The sequence below is a fragment of the Cervus elaphus genome, chromosome 5 (genome assembly GCF_910594005.1).
Source record: "Cervus elaphus chromosome 5, mCerEla1.1, whole genome shotgun sequence".
NCBI classification, from domain to species: Eukaryota; Metazoa; Chordata; class Mammalia; order Artiodactyla; family Cervidae; genus Cervus; species Cervus elaphus.
Window position 1 is genome coordinate 41,558,312 of NC_057819.1, and position 21,413 is coordinate 41,579,724.

Consider the following 21,413-nt stretch of genomic DNA (forward strand, 5'->3'; position numbering starts at 1 on the left):
TTATGAATGGATGCTGATTTGGGGGGGAGGATCTTTTTTCTGGGTCTTTTGAAATGATTACATGTTTTGTCTTAATTAGCTTATTTATATTGTGAATTATATTGATTTCTTTTCAAATGATGAGCCCAGGATAAACCTTATTTGACTATGACATATTACCCTTTTTATATACTGTTAGATTCCATTTGCTTTTTTTAAAGAAGAATGAAGAATATTGGTTTTTCTTGGATTATCTTTGCTTGATTTTGGTATCAGGGAATACTGCCTCATAAACTGAGTTAGTAAGCATTCCCTCCTCTTCGGTATTTTAGAAGAGTTTGTATACAATTGTTATTATTGATTCCTTATAGGAGTGGTAGAATTTGCCAGTGAAGTTATCTGGGTCTGGAATTGTTGGAATGTTTTTTAACTACTAGTTAATTTTTTAAAGAGACATGGGCCTATTTAGGTAATCTAGGTTTTCTTTAGTGAACTTTTGTAGTTTATATATAAAGAGTTTGTCTGTTTTGGGGGTTGTTTTTAGTAATATTCCTTTTTTATTCTTTAAATGCTTGTAGGGTCTTTAGAGATACAGGCATACCTCAGAGATATTATGGATTTGGTTCCAGACCACCATAATAAAGTAAATACCACAATGAAGCAAGTCACATGAATTTTTGGTTTTACAGTCTATATACAGTATGTGTGCACTATACTGTGGTCTATTAAGTGCGCAATAGCATTATGTCTAAAATAAAAATGAGCATATCTTTTTTTTGAGCATATCTTAATTTAAAAGTATTTTATTGTTTAAAAAAATTGATAACCATCATCAGTAAGTTATAATAATCCTTTTCCTGGTGGAGGGCCTCACCTCAGTGTTGATGGCTGTTGACTGATCAGGGTTGTAGTTGCTGAAGGTTGGGGTGGCTGTGGCAGTTTCTTCAAATAAGAGAACTGTCAAGTCCACTGAATTGATTAACTGTTCCTTTCATGAACAATTTCTCTGTGACATTCAGTGCTGTTTGATAGCATTTTACCCACAGTAGGTCTTCTTTCAAAATTGGAGTCAGTCCTCTCAAACCCTACCACTGCTTTATCAGCTAAATTTATACAGTATTCTAAATTATTTGTTGTCATTTTGACATTCTTCACAGCATCTTCATTAGGAAAAAGTGGATCCCATCTTAAGAAACCACTTTCTTATGAGATGATAGCAATTTAGTCACATCTTCAGCCTCCACTTCTAATTCTAGTTCTCTTGCTGTTCCCACTGGTTGGGACTACACTTCGAAAATTAGTACTTTAGCCTAATCCTTGAAATATCAGACTTCCCTGCTAAACTTTTAGCAGAAACTGTATGGTAGATGATCACAATTGAGGTTCCCAAAGAACAGACAGCCTGGTCTTCTGTTTTAAAGCTTTTTTGAGGTATAATTTATACAAAATTAACTCACTTTAAGTGTATAGTGTGATTAATGTCAGTAAATTTGTATATTTGTACACCAGTGCCATAATTCAGTTGTTTTGTTTCTGTTTTTAACTTTATTTGACTGTGCTGGGTCCTAGTTGCAGCATGTGGAATCTAGTTCCCTGACCAGGTATCAAACCCAGGCCCCGTGCATTAGGAATATGGAGTCTTAGCCACTGGGCCACCAGGGAAGTCTCCTATAATTATTTTTAAATTGCATCATGCTAAAAGTTCCCGTCAGGGCTGTATATTGTCACCCTGCTTATTTAACTTATATGCAGAGTACATCATGAGAAACGCTGGGCTGGGTGAAGCACAAGCTGGAATCAAGATTGCCAGGAGAAATATCAGTAACCTCAGATATGCAGATGACACCACCCTTATGGCAAAAACTCAAGAGGAACTAAAAAGCCTCTTGGTGAAAGTGAAAGAGGAGAGTGAAAAAGTTGGCTTAAAACTCAACATTCAGAAAACTAAGATCATGGCATCTGATCCCATCACTTCATGGCAAATAGATGGGGAAACAGTGGAAATAGTGTCAGACTTTTTTTGGGGGGGCTTCAAAGTCACTGCAGATGGTGATTGCAGCCATGAAATTAAAGGACACTTACTCCTTGGAAAGAAAGTTATGACCAACCTAGATAGCATATTAAAAATCAAGAGACATTACTTTGCCAACAAAGGTCCGTCTAGTCAAGGCTATGGTTTTTCTAGTGGTCATGTATGGATGTGAGAGTCGGACTGTGAAGAAAGCTGAGCACCAAAAAATTGATCCTTTTGAACTGTGGTGTTGGAGAAGACTCTTGAGAGTCCCTTGGACTGCATGGAGATCCAACCAGTCCATCCTAAAGGAGATCAGTCCTGGGTGTTCATTGGAAGGACTGATGCTGAAGCTGAAACTCCAATACTTTGGCCACCTCATGTGAAGAGTTGACTCATTGGAAAAGACCCTGATGCTGGGAGGGATTGGGGGCAGGCAGAGAAGGGGATGTCAATTAATATAATATTTTTGACATTAATCCATTTTGTTGCTTATGTTAGTACTTCTCTCCTTTTTGTAAGGTGTAGTATTCTGTAATATGGACATACTTCATGTTGTTTATCCATTTGGAAATAGGTGTATATTTGGATTTTTTTTCCACTTTTGCCTATTATGAAAAATGCTATTTTGAACATTCACATATAAGAGATGGCCCATGATTTTAATTAAAAAGAAGTTACAATATCTAAATGATATTCGTATGTCATCTTTGTATTTTATAAAAAAAAATACTTTTAATATACTCTTATTTCCTAACTACTTATATTTCTAGTAATATAATTTTTGTACTGAATATATTTTATGTACTTGCAATTTTCTTAACAATTTTGGTAATTTTTTGTCAAAATATAATAAATTGGTAAATGATACGCTATACAAATTTTATAAAATGTTTCTTTTGAAATAACAAAAAGTACTCTATAAATACTAATCTTCATAAAATTGGTATATCTGCTCTTGGTGATGGGTCAAATTCAGACTGAATTAAACCTGGAATAAAATAAATGTAAAACTGAAATAAAACTTTAACTTTTTAATATGAAAATGTTCAGATAAAAATAAAAGCAGAGAAAAAAAGCAGAGAGAACTGTTAATGAACTCCCATGTACTTATCTTGGGCTTCCCCTGTGGCTCAGCCGTGAAAAATCACCCTGCAATGCAGGAGACACAGGAGACTCAGGTTCAATCCCCTGGATTGGGAAGATCCCCTGGAGAAGGAAATGGCAACCTACTTCAGTATTCTTGCCTGGAGAATCCCATGGACAAGGGAGCCTGGAGGGCTATAGTCCATGATGTATCAAAGAGTTGGACACGACTGAAGCACCTGAGCATGTTTGCTGATGTTATCATTGAGTTTAGATGTTATCAGCCTGATCTATTCATCATACAGTTTCCCTTAACCTTCCCCCAGCCATCCCCCCAGCCCCCCACCCCCCACCCCTCCCCCCCGCCAAGGGTTTTGTTGCTAGAGCAGTTTTAGGCTCATGGCAAAATTTAGAGGGATACAGAGATTTCACATTTACACCCTGACCCTCAGTTCAGTTCAGTTGCTCAGTCGTGTCCGACTCTTTGGGACCCCATGAACCGCAGCATGCCAGGCCTCCCTGTCCATCACCAACTCCCGGAGTTTACTCAAACTCATGCCCATTGAGTCGGTGATGCCATCCAGCCATCTCATCCTCTGTCGTCCCCTTCTCCTCCTGCCCCCAATCCCTTCCAGCATTAGGGTCTTTTCCAATGAGTCAGCTCTTCGCATGCGGTGGCCAAAGTATTGGAGTTTCAGCTTCAGCATCAGTCCTTCCAATGAACACCCAGGACTGATCTCCTTTAGGATGGACTGGTTGGATCTCCTTGCAGTCCAAGGGACTCTCAAGAGTCTTCTCCAACACCACAGTTCAAAAGCATCAATTTTTCAGCCCTCAGCTTTCTTCACAGTCCAACTCTCACATCTATACATGACCACTAGAAAAACCATAGCCTTGACTAGAGGGACCTTTGTTGGCAAAGTAATGTCTCTGCTTTTTAATATGACCCTAGCTTACTAGCTATTACCCATCTGGTGAAAGAGGTTGCCTTCTCAGAGCAACAGACCACATTGAAATGGAGAATGACAATAGAAGCAAAACTGAAGCAAAATCAGGAGAGTAACCATCAGAGTTATTATTGATGAGCCTATGATGACACATCATAATCAGCAAAAGTCCATAGTTATATTAGCATTTACTTTTTCTTTTCAGTTTCTGTTTTTCTTATTCTTTTAAAAATGCTTTGAATTTATTTTTGGCTGTTCTGGCCCTTTGTTGCTATGTGTTAGCTTTCTGTATTTGCAGTGAGTGGGGCCTACTCTAGTTGTTGTGTGAGCGCTTCTCATCACGGTGGCTTCTCTTGTTGCAGAGCATGGGCTCTAGGCGTGTGAGCTTCAGTAGTTGCAGCATGTGGGCTCCATAGTTGTAGCTCCTGGGCTTAGCTGCTCTGTGACGTGTGGAATCTTCCCAGACCAGATATCAAACTCATGTTCCCAGCATTGGGATGAGGATTCTTTACCACTGGACCACCAGGGAAGTCCCAGCATTTACTGTTGGTGTTGTATATTCTGTTGATTTGGATAAATGTATGATGAGATGTAGTCATTATAATGTCATATATAGCATTTTCATGGCCCTAAAAATGTGCTCTGTGTTCTACCTATTCATCTCTGCCACCGGCCCCTAGAAACAACTGGTCTTTTTATCATCTCCATAGTTTTCCTTCTCCAGAATGGCAAATAGTTGGAATTTTGCAGTGTGTAGCCTTTTCAGATTGAATCTCTTCACTTAGTAATATGCACTTAAGGTTCCTTTGTGTCTTTTCATAGTTTGATAGCCCATTTCACTGAATAATTATCCGCTGTGTGGGTATATGACAGTTTATTTATCCATTTACCTACTGTAGGACATCTGGTTGCTTCCAAATTTGGGCAGTTATAAATAATACTGCTTTAAATATCCATGTGCAGATTTTTGTGTGGACGTAAGTTTTCAGCTCCTTTTGGTAAGTACCAAGGAGGGTGACTGCTTGATGGTATGTAAGAGTATGTTTAGTTTTGTAAGAAACTTCCAAACTCTTCCAAAGTGGCTGTACCATTTTTCATTTCTACAATACCACTGTGAATGAGAGTTCCTGTTACTTCATATTCTCACCAGCATTTACCAGTGTTGTCAGAGTTCTGGATTTTGGCCAGTCTAATAGATGTGTTGCAGAATCTCATTGTTGTCTTACTTTGCAGTTCCCTGATGATATCTGATGTGAAGTATCTCCGTGTGCTTTTTGCCATCTATATATCTTCTTTGGTAAGGTGTCTGTTAGGTCTTTGGCCCATTTTCTAATCAGGTTTTTGTTGTTATTGTTGTTGAATTTTGATAGTTCTTTGTATAGCTTGGATAATAGTCCTTTATCATATGTGTGTTCTACAAATACTGTTTGACATTCTGTGGCTTGTCTTTTTATTCTCTTCAAAGTGTTGTTCTCAAAACCGAAGTTTTTCCTTTTACAGAAGTTAGTATAGCAATTATTTCTTTCATGGGCCATTAAATCTCTCCTCAGCATTTTACCAAATGATTTTAGCATCTATTGATGAATATTTTCCTCATCCTCTGTCTCAGTAGAGTTGCAAAATAGTCATCTTCTAATTTTGTTACTCCTTTTATATTTCTTAACCTACAAGTCTATAAGGAAGAATTTTTTCTTTTAATTAACTCTTTGTTTACTCTGGAATTCAATTTACAAGAAAGGTTAAATTCTTTTTTCTTTCCTTGTATTCTATTGATCATTTTCAGAATAATGAGTTGGTGCCATAGCAGCCTAGAAATATGATTAAGTTGTAAAGGAACAATTATGAACTCATAGGGTCTGTTTCTTTGATGTTCTTAGGCCAATTCAGTCATTGTTTTGACTGGCAGTGTCTCCTAAAGTTTGCTGCTATGTCTTCATGAACCATGCTAATATTTTCATTTTTAACTTCATTGCTTTCTGGCTCAAGATTTCCTAGGCTTTTATAATACTTTGTGCTTCAGACTTTTTGTTTTTTAAGAAGACTGATCAGTGGGAAGTGGAATTTAGAAGCCATAATCTAGATGCTAGGAAGCTTACTATTTCTGGGTTGTTACTGCTCCTAGATCTTTGAATATTGCTTTTACAAGGGCACTGGATTTACCATATTTTTCAGTGTACGCTCCTACTTTTAACCCCTGAGATTGTGTATCATCTTACCATACAAAAAAATACCATTAACACAATTCAGTTAAGTTTTTCAGCCATTGGGTGGGGATATACTTTTTCCTAGGCACAATTGTAGATCCTGGTGTACATATATAGATTGTGGCCCTTGCTTTCAGAGAAGTACTGATATTTACTGCTAGCATTTAATGGAAGATATATAAGAAAATAAATTTCAATTTAACAAATCTAAGAATAAATAGATAAAAATGCAGAGGTGGCACAAAAAATAATTGATTAATGATTAATTCTGTTGGCAGAAGATGTTTGAATAATGCTACACATTCCCAGAGAAAGTACTCAGAATTTGTGCTGGATTTTAAAGGAATGATATGAGTCTAAGTGGGTGTAAAAAGATGAGGGAAAGGGACTTTTAGATACAGAAAAAAACATAAGAAAAGATATGACACAAGAAAACAAGAGCAACAGAAAATAGGAATAACAAGTAGGTTGCTATTTGGGGCACCAACATTGAAATGGAGAATGACAATAGAAGCAAAACTGAAGCAAAATCAGGAGAGTATTATATGCCATGGTAAAGAAAGAACCTATGCCTCTCCTAGAGGCAGTGGGGAAAACCTGAGATTTTCTAAGTAGAAATGTGAAATGACCTAAATTGCTCCTCAGAATAATTATTCTGGCAACAGTAAAGATCATGGACTAGGAAGGAAAATACCAAGATGGTGAGACTAAGTAACAGAGTGGGTTAGTTCCCTTTTGAGTTTACAAACTTGTGTCTAAATAGTACTTGGAATGTATTAGGTACTCAGTAATATTTGTTGAGTGAAAAGTTTATTGTATGAATCAGAAGAAGTTGATAAGTCTGAAGAAAAACCACGTAGAAATAGAGCCTGCAGTTTTGACACTTTAACTTGATTTGTCTGCTTGCTTTACTTAATATTTTACCTTAAGATTTTCACAAACTAATTAATAAAAACCCAACAGAAAAATAATCAAAAGGATGTGAATGGCAAGCTCACACAAGGGAAATCTGAGTGCTAACTATATAAGAATATGCTCAACTTCATTAGTAGCCAAAGAAATGCAAATACCTTTTAAATCCCATGAGATGGAGAAATATTTAAAAGTCTAAGCAAAACCTAGCCTTGACCAGGATAACTGCTAGTCAAAGTATGAACTGGTGAAATCACTATAGAAAGCAGGTTGGCAAACAGTATTTAGTAAACCAGAAGATACACATTGCACTTGACCAGTATTTCCATTTCAGATATAAACCCTAGAGAAGTACTCATACCTGTACAAAGAGACATGTTCAGCAATGTTCACTGTGGCACTATTGGTTATACCAAAAATGTAAAAACACTATCTTCAGGAGAATGAATAAATTTTAATATTTGTATACAGTATGATATTCTGCAGTGTAAATGAATAAACCAAAGCTATATGAATAGAACTTGAGTAATGGTCACAAACAAAATATTGACTGAAAAAGCCTGCAAAATGATATTATACTGTGATGCCATTTATATCAAGTTAATTATGCAAAATAATATTATTACATATATAGAGTAATAGATAAAAATATCAAATTTAAGAGCCTGGTTATCTCTGAGGAAGAAAAGCAAAATGGGATTAGGAAAGGTTATTAGGCATATTTTTCTTTAAAAAAAAAGTTTGCAATGAAGCAAAATTAAAATGTAGTTATCTAGATGATGTGTAGACAAGTGTTTTTTCTTTTTAAATTCTTTCGTGTATATTTGAAATATTTCTAATGAAAAAGTACTCTGAGAATAGAGAATTTCAGAATTATCCTTGTTCTCAGTAATAAAATAATATTTTTTGCACTGAAATACTTTTAACAACTTTTTTTTTTTTTTTGCAGATTTGACTGATGAATTAGCTCAGAAGCTGTTTGATGTTTCAGAAGTATCTTCAGCAACAGTGGCCCGTTCATTGCCCACAGCAGTTCCAGAATCTCCCAGAATTTACCCTGCAAGGGCACCTAAGACACCGCGAACACCTCGATTACAAGATCCAAACAAAACACCAAGATTTTATCCTGTTAAAGAGCCCAAAGCCATTGATGTAAAGGTACACAGAACACCAAAAATATACAGCCTACATTTTGTATACTTCACCATTACAAAATGAAACTTTTTTAGTTTCTATCACAATAAATTGTATTTTAAGTTGCAGGAATTTGTTAAAAAAATGATATTTTACCATAGTGATGTCTTCTCAGGTTAAGGAATAAGTTCTTTACAATAGATACTGTTAATTAAAGATGATCAGAAGGTGTAATAAAGAATCATTTTAAGCTGTGTTTTCTTTAATCCTTGTGTTAAAATCTTAGCCTTGCTAAGTTTTGTAACTTGTATGTGAGATGTTTGAGTTTTGTGACTTCATATGATTTCACAATGTGTCATCCACAGTATGAAAATGTTTGAGTTGGTTTATAGTCAGAGGGTTTTAATTTACTTGTGAGTTTCACACTACTGAAAGTAATTGCAATGTTTGACTTTTTTTTCCTTAGAGTCCAAGAAAGAGAAAAACAAGACATAGTACAAATCCCCCTCTAGAGTGTCATGTTGGTTGGGTAATGGACTCCAGAGATCACGGGCCAAGAACATCCTCTGTCAGGTACTGTATCTGTCAAACATTGCTTTGTTCTTGATTTTAAGTTCACTGGAAACAGTTACTAATTAGACATTTGGGAACATTTGAAAATTAGTATGTTAGCAAATTATAGAACAATGAAAATAGTAAAAAGAAGCCAAAGAAGAGGAATTAAGTGGGACAATTTTACAATAAGTATGTTAAGGAATAATTCAGTAGGATAGGTTTTTGTTTTTCCCCTTTTGAAGTAATTTCCACAAATGTGTACTCTTAGATTAAAAATATTTAGGTATGTTAAAGTTATCTTTGGAAAGATTCCAGATATTTTGTGGCATAGTAGGTTCTTAGTGAGTTAATGTGTTAAACAATCTGCTCAAACTATGTAAAGGATATGGAAATAAAACACATTAATATTTTAGAGGTTTTCCTTTGGGGGAAAATAATTTAGGTTACCTGGTTATTTTTTTTTTTTAGCTTTAATTTTACAAAAGACTATTATTTATCTCAAAAGAGATGACAGAGCGAGCTTTACTATGCCATTAAGTACATTGTAAAAATGTGGTTATGCTTTGTCCTGTGCAGTGACTGCAGAGCTGAGTTACTATTGCTTTGTGTTTCTTGAAAAACCTGTCTTGCGTTTGTATAGATATTTTCGGAATAATTATCTGATCAACTTTCTAATTGGAAAATGAGTTTTAGGAAAACAAGTCTTTTTTGACTGGTTACTATAAGGGAAGAGTTAGTTTTATTCAAAGAAAAACTAGAGAGTTTATCATGATCTGAAAATCTCCAAGTATGTCTTTCTTGGGTATTCGTGTGGTACTTTTCATTTTGTTCTCATTAGACATATTTCCCTTAAAAGATAAAATGTCTGTATGCTCTTCTTGCACACCTATTGTTTATTTACAGTTACTTTGTATTCTAAGTCATTTTCAGAGTTTGTTTCTTTTATTATTATTTTTCCTTGGAGGAGTTTATTTAGAGATCATTAGATAATGGTGAAAAATTTTGCACTGATATATAGCAGAGAAGACGATATATATAGTCCCTGCCTTTCCAGACCTTAATTCAGAGATGGCAGACAAGTATGTAATTACAATAATGAGGGGTGAATTTTTTTAATTGACTTACCTTTTAGAGTTTTAGTTACAAGCAAAATTGAGTGGAAGGTACAGAGTTCCCTTATACCTTTTGCATCCCTTGCCTCCCTCACCACAACCTTCCCCACTATAACATTCTTATCTTTTAAAAAAATTTATTTATTTATTTATTTTTAAATTTATTTATTTTTAATTGAAGGATTATTTAATTGCTTTAACATATCTTTGGACCATCTACATTAATGTAAGTATTGATTGGATTTAAATCTATCATCTTATATTCTATTTGTCTCATCTGTTCTTTGTTCTTTTTTCCTACTTTCTTTTGAACCAGCTTAGTTTTTGTAATGATTCTGTTTTATCTCTAATTGGCTTGTTGTATCTCTTTTTTTAAACTAGTCTTCTAGGGTTTATAGTGTACATTGTAACATATACTCTCCTTTCAAATGATACATCATTACATGTATAGGATAAGAACCTTACTATAGTAAAGTTTCATCTCCTCCCATCCTTTGTTATTATTATTTTTTAGACAGGTTTTAAAGCAATTAACATGAAAAAGAAAGTTTTAAAAATGTTCTCATTTTTACCATTTACAATGCTCTTCATTTCTTAAATATTTCTTGTGCAGGTCTATTGGCAATGAATTCTGTTAGCTTTCATTTAACAAGAAATGTTTAATAAAAAATTAAATTGAATTTAAAAGTAAAGCTGAAAGAAATGTTTATTCATTTAAAATAACAATAATAAATATTCTATATTAACATAAATATTTTTATGAAATATAGTTCTCAAAACAAAAAATTCCTTAATAGACTGGTATTTGTCTTAAAGTTTTACATATTTGTTTAATGTTTTGTTTTATATGAGATAACTGGATTCTCATATGTTTCTGTATTCAGTCTTGTCATTTGTGTTTTTTTTGTTGTTGTTAGAATAATAAAATCCGGGGAAGGGAGACATGTTTTAATAGCCTTTTCAGATAACTGAAATTTATTCCTCTTTGATATTATCCGAAGTAGGTATTCTTCTTTGATTTTAACCAAAGTTGAACAAGTGGTAGTTTTTTAAAAGTTAGTTGCAATGTGGAATCTGAAACCATATGTCAATGCCTTTCATACTCTGTTACATTAAAAGTCACTGAACTTGTTCCACTTTGAATGGCTCTTTTGCCATGCATGCTTTTGTAACATCATGAATCATTGGTCACCTTGAAAACCTGATTAACTTAAGTTATGCAGACTTCTAAATGATGACATATCTCAGAATACAATTTCAAAATAATCACATTTTAAAAAGTAACCCCTGAGGAGGAGAAGGAGGAAAAGAGGTGGGGGAAGAGGAAGAAAGAGAAAAGAGAGAAGAAAAAGAGAAGGAAACACCATGAATGTCCAACAATAGGGCATCAGTTACACATATTGCTTTCCAAAGATACAAAGAAGAACTCTGCAACCATTAAAAAGTTATTTCTGGCTAGCTTACAGTAATTTCTTAAGACGACCCCTAGAGAAAATACAACCAACACAAAACGAAAGAGTGTGTCACACGTGCCTGACACACAGCATTAAATATGTGATAAAGAGAGGAAGGCCAGCTGGTGGGCAGGCACTGAGGAGTACAGACAGTTCTAGATGTTTATTGAAACAAGGCCTCAAAACTGCAAGTGCCGAAGGAAGTTTCTCAAATCTCATGATAGAGACCCCATGAGGGCAGTAGCGTCTATCAAAGGTGATGTTGAAACCCCCACCAGGTGGAAGAAGTTAACTGTGTGCTGCCCATAAGCATAGATACCACATACCCATTGAAACCAAAATTAACTCCTGATACCTCACCACCAACAAATCAGCAGAATGAGAACTAGCTGATCATGTACCCCACAATCCCGCACCCCCACCCTGTCTTTTTTTGTTGTTATTGTTGAAGTATAGTCAGTTTACAGTATTGTGGCAATCTCTGCTGTACGGCAAAGCAACTCAGTTACACATATACACGTGCTGCTGGTGCGCAGTTGTCCTGTGCTGCTCTTTGCGACCCTGTGGTCTGTAGCCTGTCAGGCTCCTCTGTCCCTGGGATTTCCCAGGCAAGAACACTGAAGTGGGTTACCATTTCCTCCTCCAGGGGATCTTCCTGACCCAGGGACCACGTCTCCTGCATTGTCAGGGAGATTCTTTACCACTGAGTCATCTGGGAAGCCCATTGATACATTCTTTTTTCCCATATTTTCCATTATGGTTTATCCCAAACGATTGGATATAGTTCCCTGTGCTATACAGTAGGACCTTGTTGTTTATCCATTTTAAGTGTAATAGTGTGCATATACCAACCCCAAACTCCCAGTCCATCCCTCTCCCTCCCTCCTTCCACCTTGGTAACCACACGTCAGATCTTGGTCTGCCTCACCCTGTCTTTAAAAACCTTCCCCTGAAAGCCATCGGGGAATTTGGGTCTTTGAAGCATTAACTTCCTTGGTGCCCTAAAATAAACACAGTAAGGAGAGTAATGTCAGGCAGATAACAGAGTGGGAAGGAAGAGGTAGGTATCTGTATCACCACTTAAACAACAATTGTATTTTCAGAAATTGTTTGTATTGACAGTTTTGGAACTCTACAGTCTTTTTAAACACTTAAAGCTTCCAGAGGAAAGCATGTCAGGTAAATTGTCAATATTGGTTGATGTCAGCCTTTTGTGTAGTAGCAGCTGTCTATCTTCCACCACCCCTAGCCCTGTAACCGGCATTTGGGAAGATGGCAACCCCCACTCTGGTATGGCTTGCTGGATCCAAAATAGGCAATGAGGACCTTGTCCTCCAAATATTGGAGTTTGTATTCCGACTGCTAACTGCCTCTGATCAACAAAGTACAGACAGAGTCTGGCGGCCATTGTTTCATCCACACTGTCTGAATGTCTTTTTTTGTTTTTGTTTTGACATTCAAAAGCAACCACTAATAGAGGGAAATTTAGAAAACTATCACCCATGCCCAAGAAAAGATGTAGGCTCAGAAAAAGATCTAAGAGACTTCAAGCTTTCACCTCAGACTTACCTCAGCACAGAATTACCCTACAACAATTGAGGAGAAAAAAAACACAACAGCAAACCCTGGGCAAGAGGGAGAATTTGATTTCCAGAGTTACCACAATATAAGATTCAAATTTTCATTGTTAAACAACAAAAAAATCACAAGGCTTACAAAGAAATAAAGTATGGTCCATTTGAAAGAATAAATTAATTGATGAAAAATGTACCTAATGAAGCTCCCATTCCCATTTTTCTTGATCAGAGTCTTTAAAACTGCTGTTTTAAGGATACTCAAAGAGTTAAATAAAGGAAGATATAGACAAAGATAGCAAAGCAATGTATGAAGAAAACAAGATTCTCAAGAGATAGAAATTATATAAAGGAACCAGAAAGGAATTTTGCACCTGAAAATACAGTAACTAAAATGAAAAATACACCAGGGGGTTCAAAAGTAGATTTCATCAAACATAAGAGAAAGGAAAGAATAAGCAGACTTAAAGATGGAACAATTTAAATTATCAAATCTGAGGAACAGAAAGAATGAAGAAAAATCAAGCAGTATCTAAGGGATCAGTCAGGTACATGAACTAGACCAGTACACACACTGTGGGAATCTCAGAAGGAAAAGAAAAAGGGGGCAGGAAGAATATTTGAAAGAATAGTGGCTCCCAACTTGCTGGAATACATGAATCTACAGATCTGATAAGCTTAATGAACTTGAAGTAGGATAAACCAGAAGAGACTAACCTCAAGACACTTTATAATCACACTATTGGAAACCAAAGACAAAGAGAAAATCCTGAAAGCAGCACAAGAGAAGATACTCGTCATATACAAGGGATCCTTAGTAAACATAGGCAGTTTCTCAGCAGAATCCTTGTAGGCCAAAAGCCAGTAAACTGATATATTCAGAGTGCAGGGGGAAAAATAAAACCTGTCAACTGAGAATTCCTTATCTGGCAAAACAGCCCTTCAAATTTGAGAGACAGAGATAAAGCCTGAGGGGAAGAAAAGAAACAAAAGATACATTGATTTAGAAAAAAAGGAATAGAACTGTCTTTGCTCGCAGATGACATGATTGTTTATGTGGAAAATCATAAATAATCAATATACTCCTGGAACTAATAAGCAATTGCATCAGCATTACAGGTTACATGGTTAATATACAAATGTCAATCACTTCCCTATGTACCAGCAATGAACTAGTAGAATTTGAAATTAAGGGCAAAATACTATTTGCATTATCACTCTGCCCAAAATATGTACAAGATCTATATGAAGAAAAGTATAAAACTCTGATGAAAGGAATTAAAAAAAAACTAAATAAATGGAGTTATATTCCATGTTCATGGATAGAAAGAGTACTGTCAAGATGTCAGTTCTTCCCAACTAGATCTACATATTCAAAACAATTCCAATAAAAAAATCCCAGGAAATTATTTTGTGGATGTTAACAAACTGATTCTTAAAGTTTTGGTGGAGAAGCAAAAGACCCAGAATAGCCAACATGATATTTAAGAAGAACAAAGTTTGAAAATTGGTGTCACCTGCCTTCAAGACTTACTATAAAACTACAGTGATCAAAACAGTGTGATATCGGTGAAAAAATAGATAAATATATGAATGGAACAGACTAGAGAGCCCAGAAATAGATCCACACAAATAAATTCAAATGGTCTTTGACAAAGGAGCAAAGGCAATACAGTGGAGCAAAGATAATCTTTTTAACTAATGGTGCTTAGCACAATTGGACATTCATATGTAAAAAAGTCTAAACAAGGATCTTATATGCTTCTCAAAAACTAACTCAAAGTGGATCAGAAACCTCACAAAACTATGAAACTCCTTGAAGATAACAGGAGAAAATCTATGATCCTGGGTTGGGTGTTGACTTTTTAGATATGACGCCAAAAGTGAAATTTGTAAAGGAAGAAATCAACAAGCTGGACTTGATAAAAGTGGAAAACTTTCGCTCTGTGAGTGACACTGCCAAGAGAATGAAAAGACAAGCCACAGAATTTAAAAAAGACACATCTGAGAAAGGACTGTTGTCTATGATATACAATAAAACTCAATAATAAAGCTCTTAAAGAGCTCTTAAAACTCAACAATAAAACAAAAAAAAATTTAAAAAGCACCTGTTAGAAAATGGGCCAAAGACCTAACAGATACCTCACCAAATAAGATATACGAATGGTAAATAAGCACATGAAGATACTCCATCCACATCATATATTATCAGGGAATTGGAAAAGTGAGACAGCAATGAGATTCTACAACACACCTGTTAGAATGGCCAAATCTAGAACACTGACAACACTAATAAATGTTGGTGAGAATATGGATTAACAGGAACTCTCATTCACTGGCAATATTTTGGAATCTAAAATGGTATAGCCACCTTGGAAGATAGTTTGGAAGTTTCTTACAAAACTAAACATACTCTTACATACCATCTAGCAGTGACCCTCCGTGGTACTTACCCAAAGGAGCTAAAAACTTACGTTCACATGAAAATCTGCACATGGATATTTAAAGCAACTTTATTTATAATTGCCCAAATTTGGAAGCAGCCAGGATGTCCTTCAGTAGACAAGTGGATAAACTGTGGTATATCCAGACAATGAAATAGTATTTGGTAGTAAAAAAGAAATTAGCTATAAAACCATGAAAAGACATGGAAGAACCTTAAATGCATATTACTAAGTGAAGGGATTCAATCTGAAAAGGCTACACACTGCAAAATTCCAACTATTTGACATTCTGGAAAAGGAAAACTATGGAGATGATAGAAAGACCGGTTTTTTCTAGGGGTTGAGGGGAAGGAGAGATGAATAGTTGGAACTCAGGGGATTTTTAGGCTGTGAAAATACTATGTATGACACTGTAATGATAGCTACTTCTTGTTATAAAGTATAGAATGCACAGCACCAAGAGTAAAGGCTAATGTAACTGTGAACTTTGGGTGATTATAATGTTGTCAGTGTTGGTTGGTCAGTTGTAACAAATGTTACTACTCTGGTGGTAGATGTGCTAGATGTTGATAGTGGAGGAGGCCATGGTCTGGGGAGCAGGGAGTATAGATGGTGTAAGGGAAATCTCTATACCTTCCACTCAATTTGCCATAATGCTAATGTTTCTTTAAAAGATAAAGTCTTCATAAAAAAAAAAAAAAAGCTGAAGGAGTTTGTTACTACTAGATTTGCCCAGTAAGAAATGCTAAAGATAGTCCTCAGTTTGAACTGAATGGATACTTGACAGTAACGTGAAGACATATGAAGAAAGAAGCAATTTTGGTAAGAGTTTTACTGTAATTTAACTTATAACTCCACTTTTTACTTTCTATGTTATTTAAAAGACAAATAACTTTAAAAAATTACTGCTTTGTTATATAACATATAAAGATTTAATTTAATCAGTAACAGAAAGTAGGGGACAGATATGTATAAGAGTAGAGTTTTTGTTCATTGTAATCCTCATGACTACCACAAAGAAAATATCTATAGATCATATATAAGAGGAAATGAGAAGAGAGTCAAAATATTTTATTCAGAAGGAAAAGAAACAACACAAAAGTTAGACAGTAAGAAGAAGTGACAGATAGCAAATCTATAAAGCATATAGAAAACTAATAACAAAATGGCAGGTCCCTCCTTACCAGCAGTTACTTTAAATATGAATAGACTTCATTTTCCAGTCAGAAGACAGAGATTGGCAGGATGGTAAAAAACATGATCCAGCTATATACATCTACTAGAGACTCATATTAAATTCAAAGACACAAATAGATTGGAAGTGAAAGAATGGTAAAAGATGCACATTTGAGAGAGCTGGGGTAGCTGTTTTAATATCAGACAAACTATACTTTAAGAAGAATACAAGAGATAAGGACATTATCTATTAACAGAAGGTTCAGTATAGAAGACATAGCATTTATGTAACTAATAACAGCTCCTCAGGAGATGTATGAAACAAAAATTGACAGAATTAAGAGGAGAAATAAACATTCTGTAAGCATAATTGGAGATTTCAATACCCTGCTTTCAATAATGCATAGATCAACCAACCCAACATAAAATGATTAACAAAATAGAGAACATGAACAACATTATAAGGCAATTAGACCTAACACATTTAAGAATTTTTCACCTAACAATAGTGTGTGAATAGTGTGAAAGTTGCTCAGCCGTGACCGACTGTTTGCGACCCCATGGACTATAGAGTCCATGGAATTCTCCAGGCCAGAATACTGGAGTGGGTAGCCTTTCCCTTCTCCAGGAGATCTTCCCAACCCAGGGATCAAACCCAGGCCTCCTACATTGCAGGCGAATTCTTTACCAGCTGAGCCACAAGGGAAGCCCAAGAATACTGGAGTGGGTAGCCTATCCCTTCTCCAGTGGATCTTCCCGATCCAGGAATAGAACCGGTGTCTCCTGCATTGCAGGCGGATTCTTTACCAACTGATCTATCAGGGAAGTCTGTATCACCTAACAATGGAAGAATACAAATTCTTAAGATTGCGTGGGGCATTCTTCACAATAGACTATATATGTTTGACCATAACAGAATTTCTAATAAATTTTAAAAGAGGTGTCACACAAAGTATCTTCTCTGACAACAATGGGATGTTAGAAATCCCTAACAGAAGGAAAGTAAAAATTCACACATATGTAGAAATTAAATAGCACATTCTTAAGTACCCCATGGGTCAAAGAAGAAATTACAGTGGAAATTAGAAAATACATTTGACCTTCCATATCCATGGATTTCTCATCTATGATGGAGAAAAAAGAAGATGCAAGAAACTCAAAAATGGAAATGGAGGCATTATTACTGACATTACAGAGATACAAGGGATTCTAAGAGACTACTATGAACAAATTGTTATATATCAACAAATTACATAACCTAGAATAAATTCCTTGAAACACATAAATTAATTACCTAAACTAATTTAATAAAAAATAAAAAATTCAACCCACCTATAAGAAGTAAAGAGATTGAATCAGTAATCAAAAACCTCTAACAAAATTTTGAATCAAATGGTTTCACTAGTGAATTCTACCAAATATTTGAAGAAGAGTTAGCACTAACTCTCCTCAGACTCTTTCAAAAAACTGAAGAGAAGGGAATAGTTATTCTATTGAGGGCTTCATTACCCTAATACCAAAATCAGATAAAGGCATCACAAGAAAATAAAATTACATACCAGTATCCCTTATGAATATAAATGCATATGTCCTCAAAAAATATTAGCAAATTAAATCTAACAGTGCATTAAAAGGATTATTCACCATGACAAGTGGGATTTATCCCAGTCGTATAAGTGATTCAATATAATATAAGGAAACCAATATAATGCATGATATTAATAGAACCAAGGGAAAAAAAACTATGTAATCATTTCACCTGACATAGAAAAGTTAATTTGATACAATCCAATGTGGTGTGATCACTCACCTAGAGCCAGACATCCTGGAATGTGAAGTCAAGTGGGCCTTAGAAAGCATCACTACGAACAAAGCTAGTGGAGGTGATGGAATTCCAGTTGAACTATTTCAAATCCTAAAAGATGATGCTGTGAAAGTGCTGCACTCAATATGCCAGCAAATTTGGAAAACTCAGCAGTGGCCACAGGACTGGAAAAGGTCAGTTTTCATTCCAATCCCAAAGAAAGGCAATCCCAAAGAATGCTCATACTATTGCACAGTTGCACTCATCTCACATGCTAGCAAAGTAATGCTCAAAATTGTCCAAGCCAGGCTTCAGCAATACGTAAACTGTGAACTTCCAGATGTTCAAGCTTGTTTTAGAAAAGGCAGAGGAACCAGAGATCAAATTGCCAACATCCGCTGGATCATCGAAAAAGTAAGAGAGTTCCAGAAAAACATCTATTTCTGCTTTATTGACTACACCAAAGCCTTTGACTGTGTGGATCACAATAAACTGTGGAAAATTCTGAAGGAGATGGGAATACCAGACCACCTGACCTGCCTCTTGAGAAACCTATATGCAGGTCAGGAAGCAATAGTTAGAACTGGACATGGAAAAACAGACTGGTTCCAAATAGGAAAAGGAGTACATCAAGGCTGTATATTGTCACCCTGCTTATTTAACTTATATGCAGAGTATATCATGAGAAACGCTGGGCTGGATGAAGCACAAGGTGGAATCAAGATTGCCGGGAGAAATATCAATAACCTCAGATATGCTGATAACACCACCCTTATGGAAGAAAGTGAAGAGGAACTAAAAAGCCTCTTGATGAAAGTGAAAGAGGAGAGTGAAAAAGTTGGCTTAAAGCTCAACATTCAGAAAACTAAGATCATGGCATCTGGTCCCATCACTTCATGGCAAATAGATGGGGAGACAGTGGAAACAGTGTCAGACTTTATTTTGGGGGGCTCCAAAATCACTGCAGATGGTGATTGCAGCCATGAAATTAAAAGATGCTTACTCCTTGGAAGGAAAGTTATGACCAACCTAGATAGCATATTAAAAAGCAGAAAATAAATAAATAAATAAATAAAAAGCAGAGACATTACTTTGCCAATAAAGGTCTGTCTAGTCAAGGCTATGGTTTTTCCAGTGGTCAATGTGTGGATATGAGAGTTGGACTGTGAAGAAAGCTGCTTTTGAACTGTGGTGTTGGAGAAGACTCTTGAGAGTCCCTTGGACTGCAAGGAGATCCAACTAGTCCATCCTAAAGGAAATCAGTCCTGGGTGTCATTGGAAGCACTGATGCTGAAGCTGAAACTCCAATACCTTGGCCACCTCATGCCAAGAGTTGACTCATTGGAAAAGACCCTGATGCTGGGAGGGATTGGGGGTAGGAGGAGAAGGAGATGAACGGGGATGTGATGGTTGGATGGCATCACTGACTCGATGGACATGAGTTTGAGTAAACTTCAGGGGTTGGTGATGGACAGGGAGGCCTGGCGTGCTGCGACTCATGGGGTTGCAAAGAGTCAGACACAACTGAGCAATTGAACTGAACTGAACTGAATGTCCTTTCATGATTAAATATTCTTAGAATGCTAAAATTAAAGGGAAAATTCGCCAACATGATAAAAGATATTTATGAGAAACCCATGGTGGACCTTATACTCTGGTGAAAGACTAAAAGCCGTCATCCTAAGATCAGGAACAAGACGGAGGGATACATGCTTTTGTCATTGGTATTCACTGTTGTCCTGGAATTCCTGTGTACAAAATACATAAAAATCAGTTGTCTTTCTGTATACAGCACTGAATAATTTGAAAAAGAAATTCAGAAAGCAATTCTATTTACATTAATGTGTTAAAAAAATAAATACTTTGGAATAAATCTAACCAAGGAAGCAAAAGACACACACTGAAAAGTAAAAAATTTTAGTAGACCTAAATAAATGGAGAGCCAGCCCTTTTTCATGGATAGGAAGACTTAACATTGTTAAGACATTATTACAGTTCTAAGTGATCTATATATATTTGACACAGTCCCTACAAAAATGGAAAAAGCTTATCCTCCATTGTTTATAAAATTTCAGGGAACCCTGAAAAGCCAAAATGACCTTTAAAAAATAAAATCGAAGGACCAACACTTGCCAACTTTGAAAGTTACTACAAGGCTACAGTAATTAAAATGTTTGGTCTTGGCTTAAGGACAGACATGTAGACTAATAAATAGAAAAAAAGAGTCTAGAAATAAACACTGTCATATATGGTCAGTTTATTTTCTACAATGGTGCTGTTCAATGAAGGAGAGGATCATCTTTTTAAGAAATGGTGCTGGGAAACTGGATATCCAGTGTGTGAAAGGATGAGATCCATACTTTACACCAGATACAAAAAAATTAATTCAAATGAATTGAAGACATAAACCTAAGAGCTAAAACTATAAAACTCTTAGAAGAAAACATAGGGGAACATCTTTACGATGCTAGGTTTGACAGTGGTTTCTTGAGCATGGCACCAAAGCACAGGCAATAAAAGAGAAAACTAGATAAATTTTACTTCATCATAATTATGCACTTTTGTATAAAAAAGAATACTATCAGAGTGGAAAGAAAACCTACTGAATGTGCTGTGCTTAGTCACTCAGTCATGTCCGACTCTTTATAACCTCATGAACTGTAGCCTGCCAGGCTCCTCTGTCCATGAGGATTCTCCGGGCAAGAATATTGGAGTGGGTTGCCATGCCCTCCTCCAGGGGATCTTCCCCACCCAGGGATCGAACCTAGGTCTCCCGCATTACAGACGGGTTCTTTCCCATCTGAGCCACCAGGGAAGCCCACCTAGTGAATGAGAGAAAACATTTGCAAATTATATATCTGATAAGGGGGTTAATAGTCTGAAAAAATCTTTAACAAAAAAAACCCAATTCAAAAATGGGGAAAGGATTTTAATAGACATTTCTCCAGAGGAGATGTACAAATGGCCAATAAGCCTATGAAAAGGAATGTAATATCATTAATCATTTGAGAAATGCAAATC

The 21,413-nt window shown here is 35.8% G+C and overlaps 1 protein-coding gene across 5 annotated transcripts in view; it reads left to right on the forward strand.

Annotated features, from left to right (window-relative positions):
- Positions 1–21,413, forward strand: part of LARP1B (La ribonucleoprotein 1B) — a 129,549-nt gene that overhangs the window by 90,464 nt on the left and 17,672 nt on the right. For 3 of the 5 annotated variants that reach the window (XM_043902391.1, XM_043902389.1, XM_043902390.1), the window contains exons 13-14: positions 8,089–8,297; positions 8,740–8,846. In XM_043902391.1, the coding sequence (XP_043758326.1) occupies positions 8,089–8,297; positions 8,740–8,846 (316 nt within the window). Of the gene's footprint in view, positions 1–8,088; positions 8,298–8,739; positions 8,847–10,121; positions 10,559–21,413 lie in introns of those variants that run through there. The other 2 variants (XM_043902392.1, XM_043902394.1) reach the window with 2 other exon arrangements.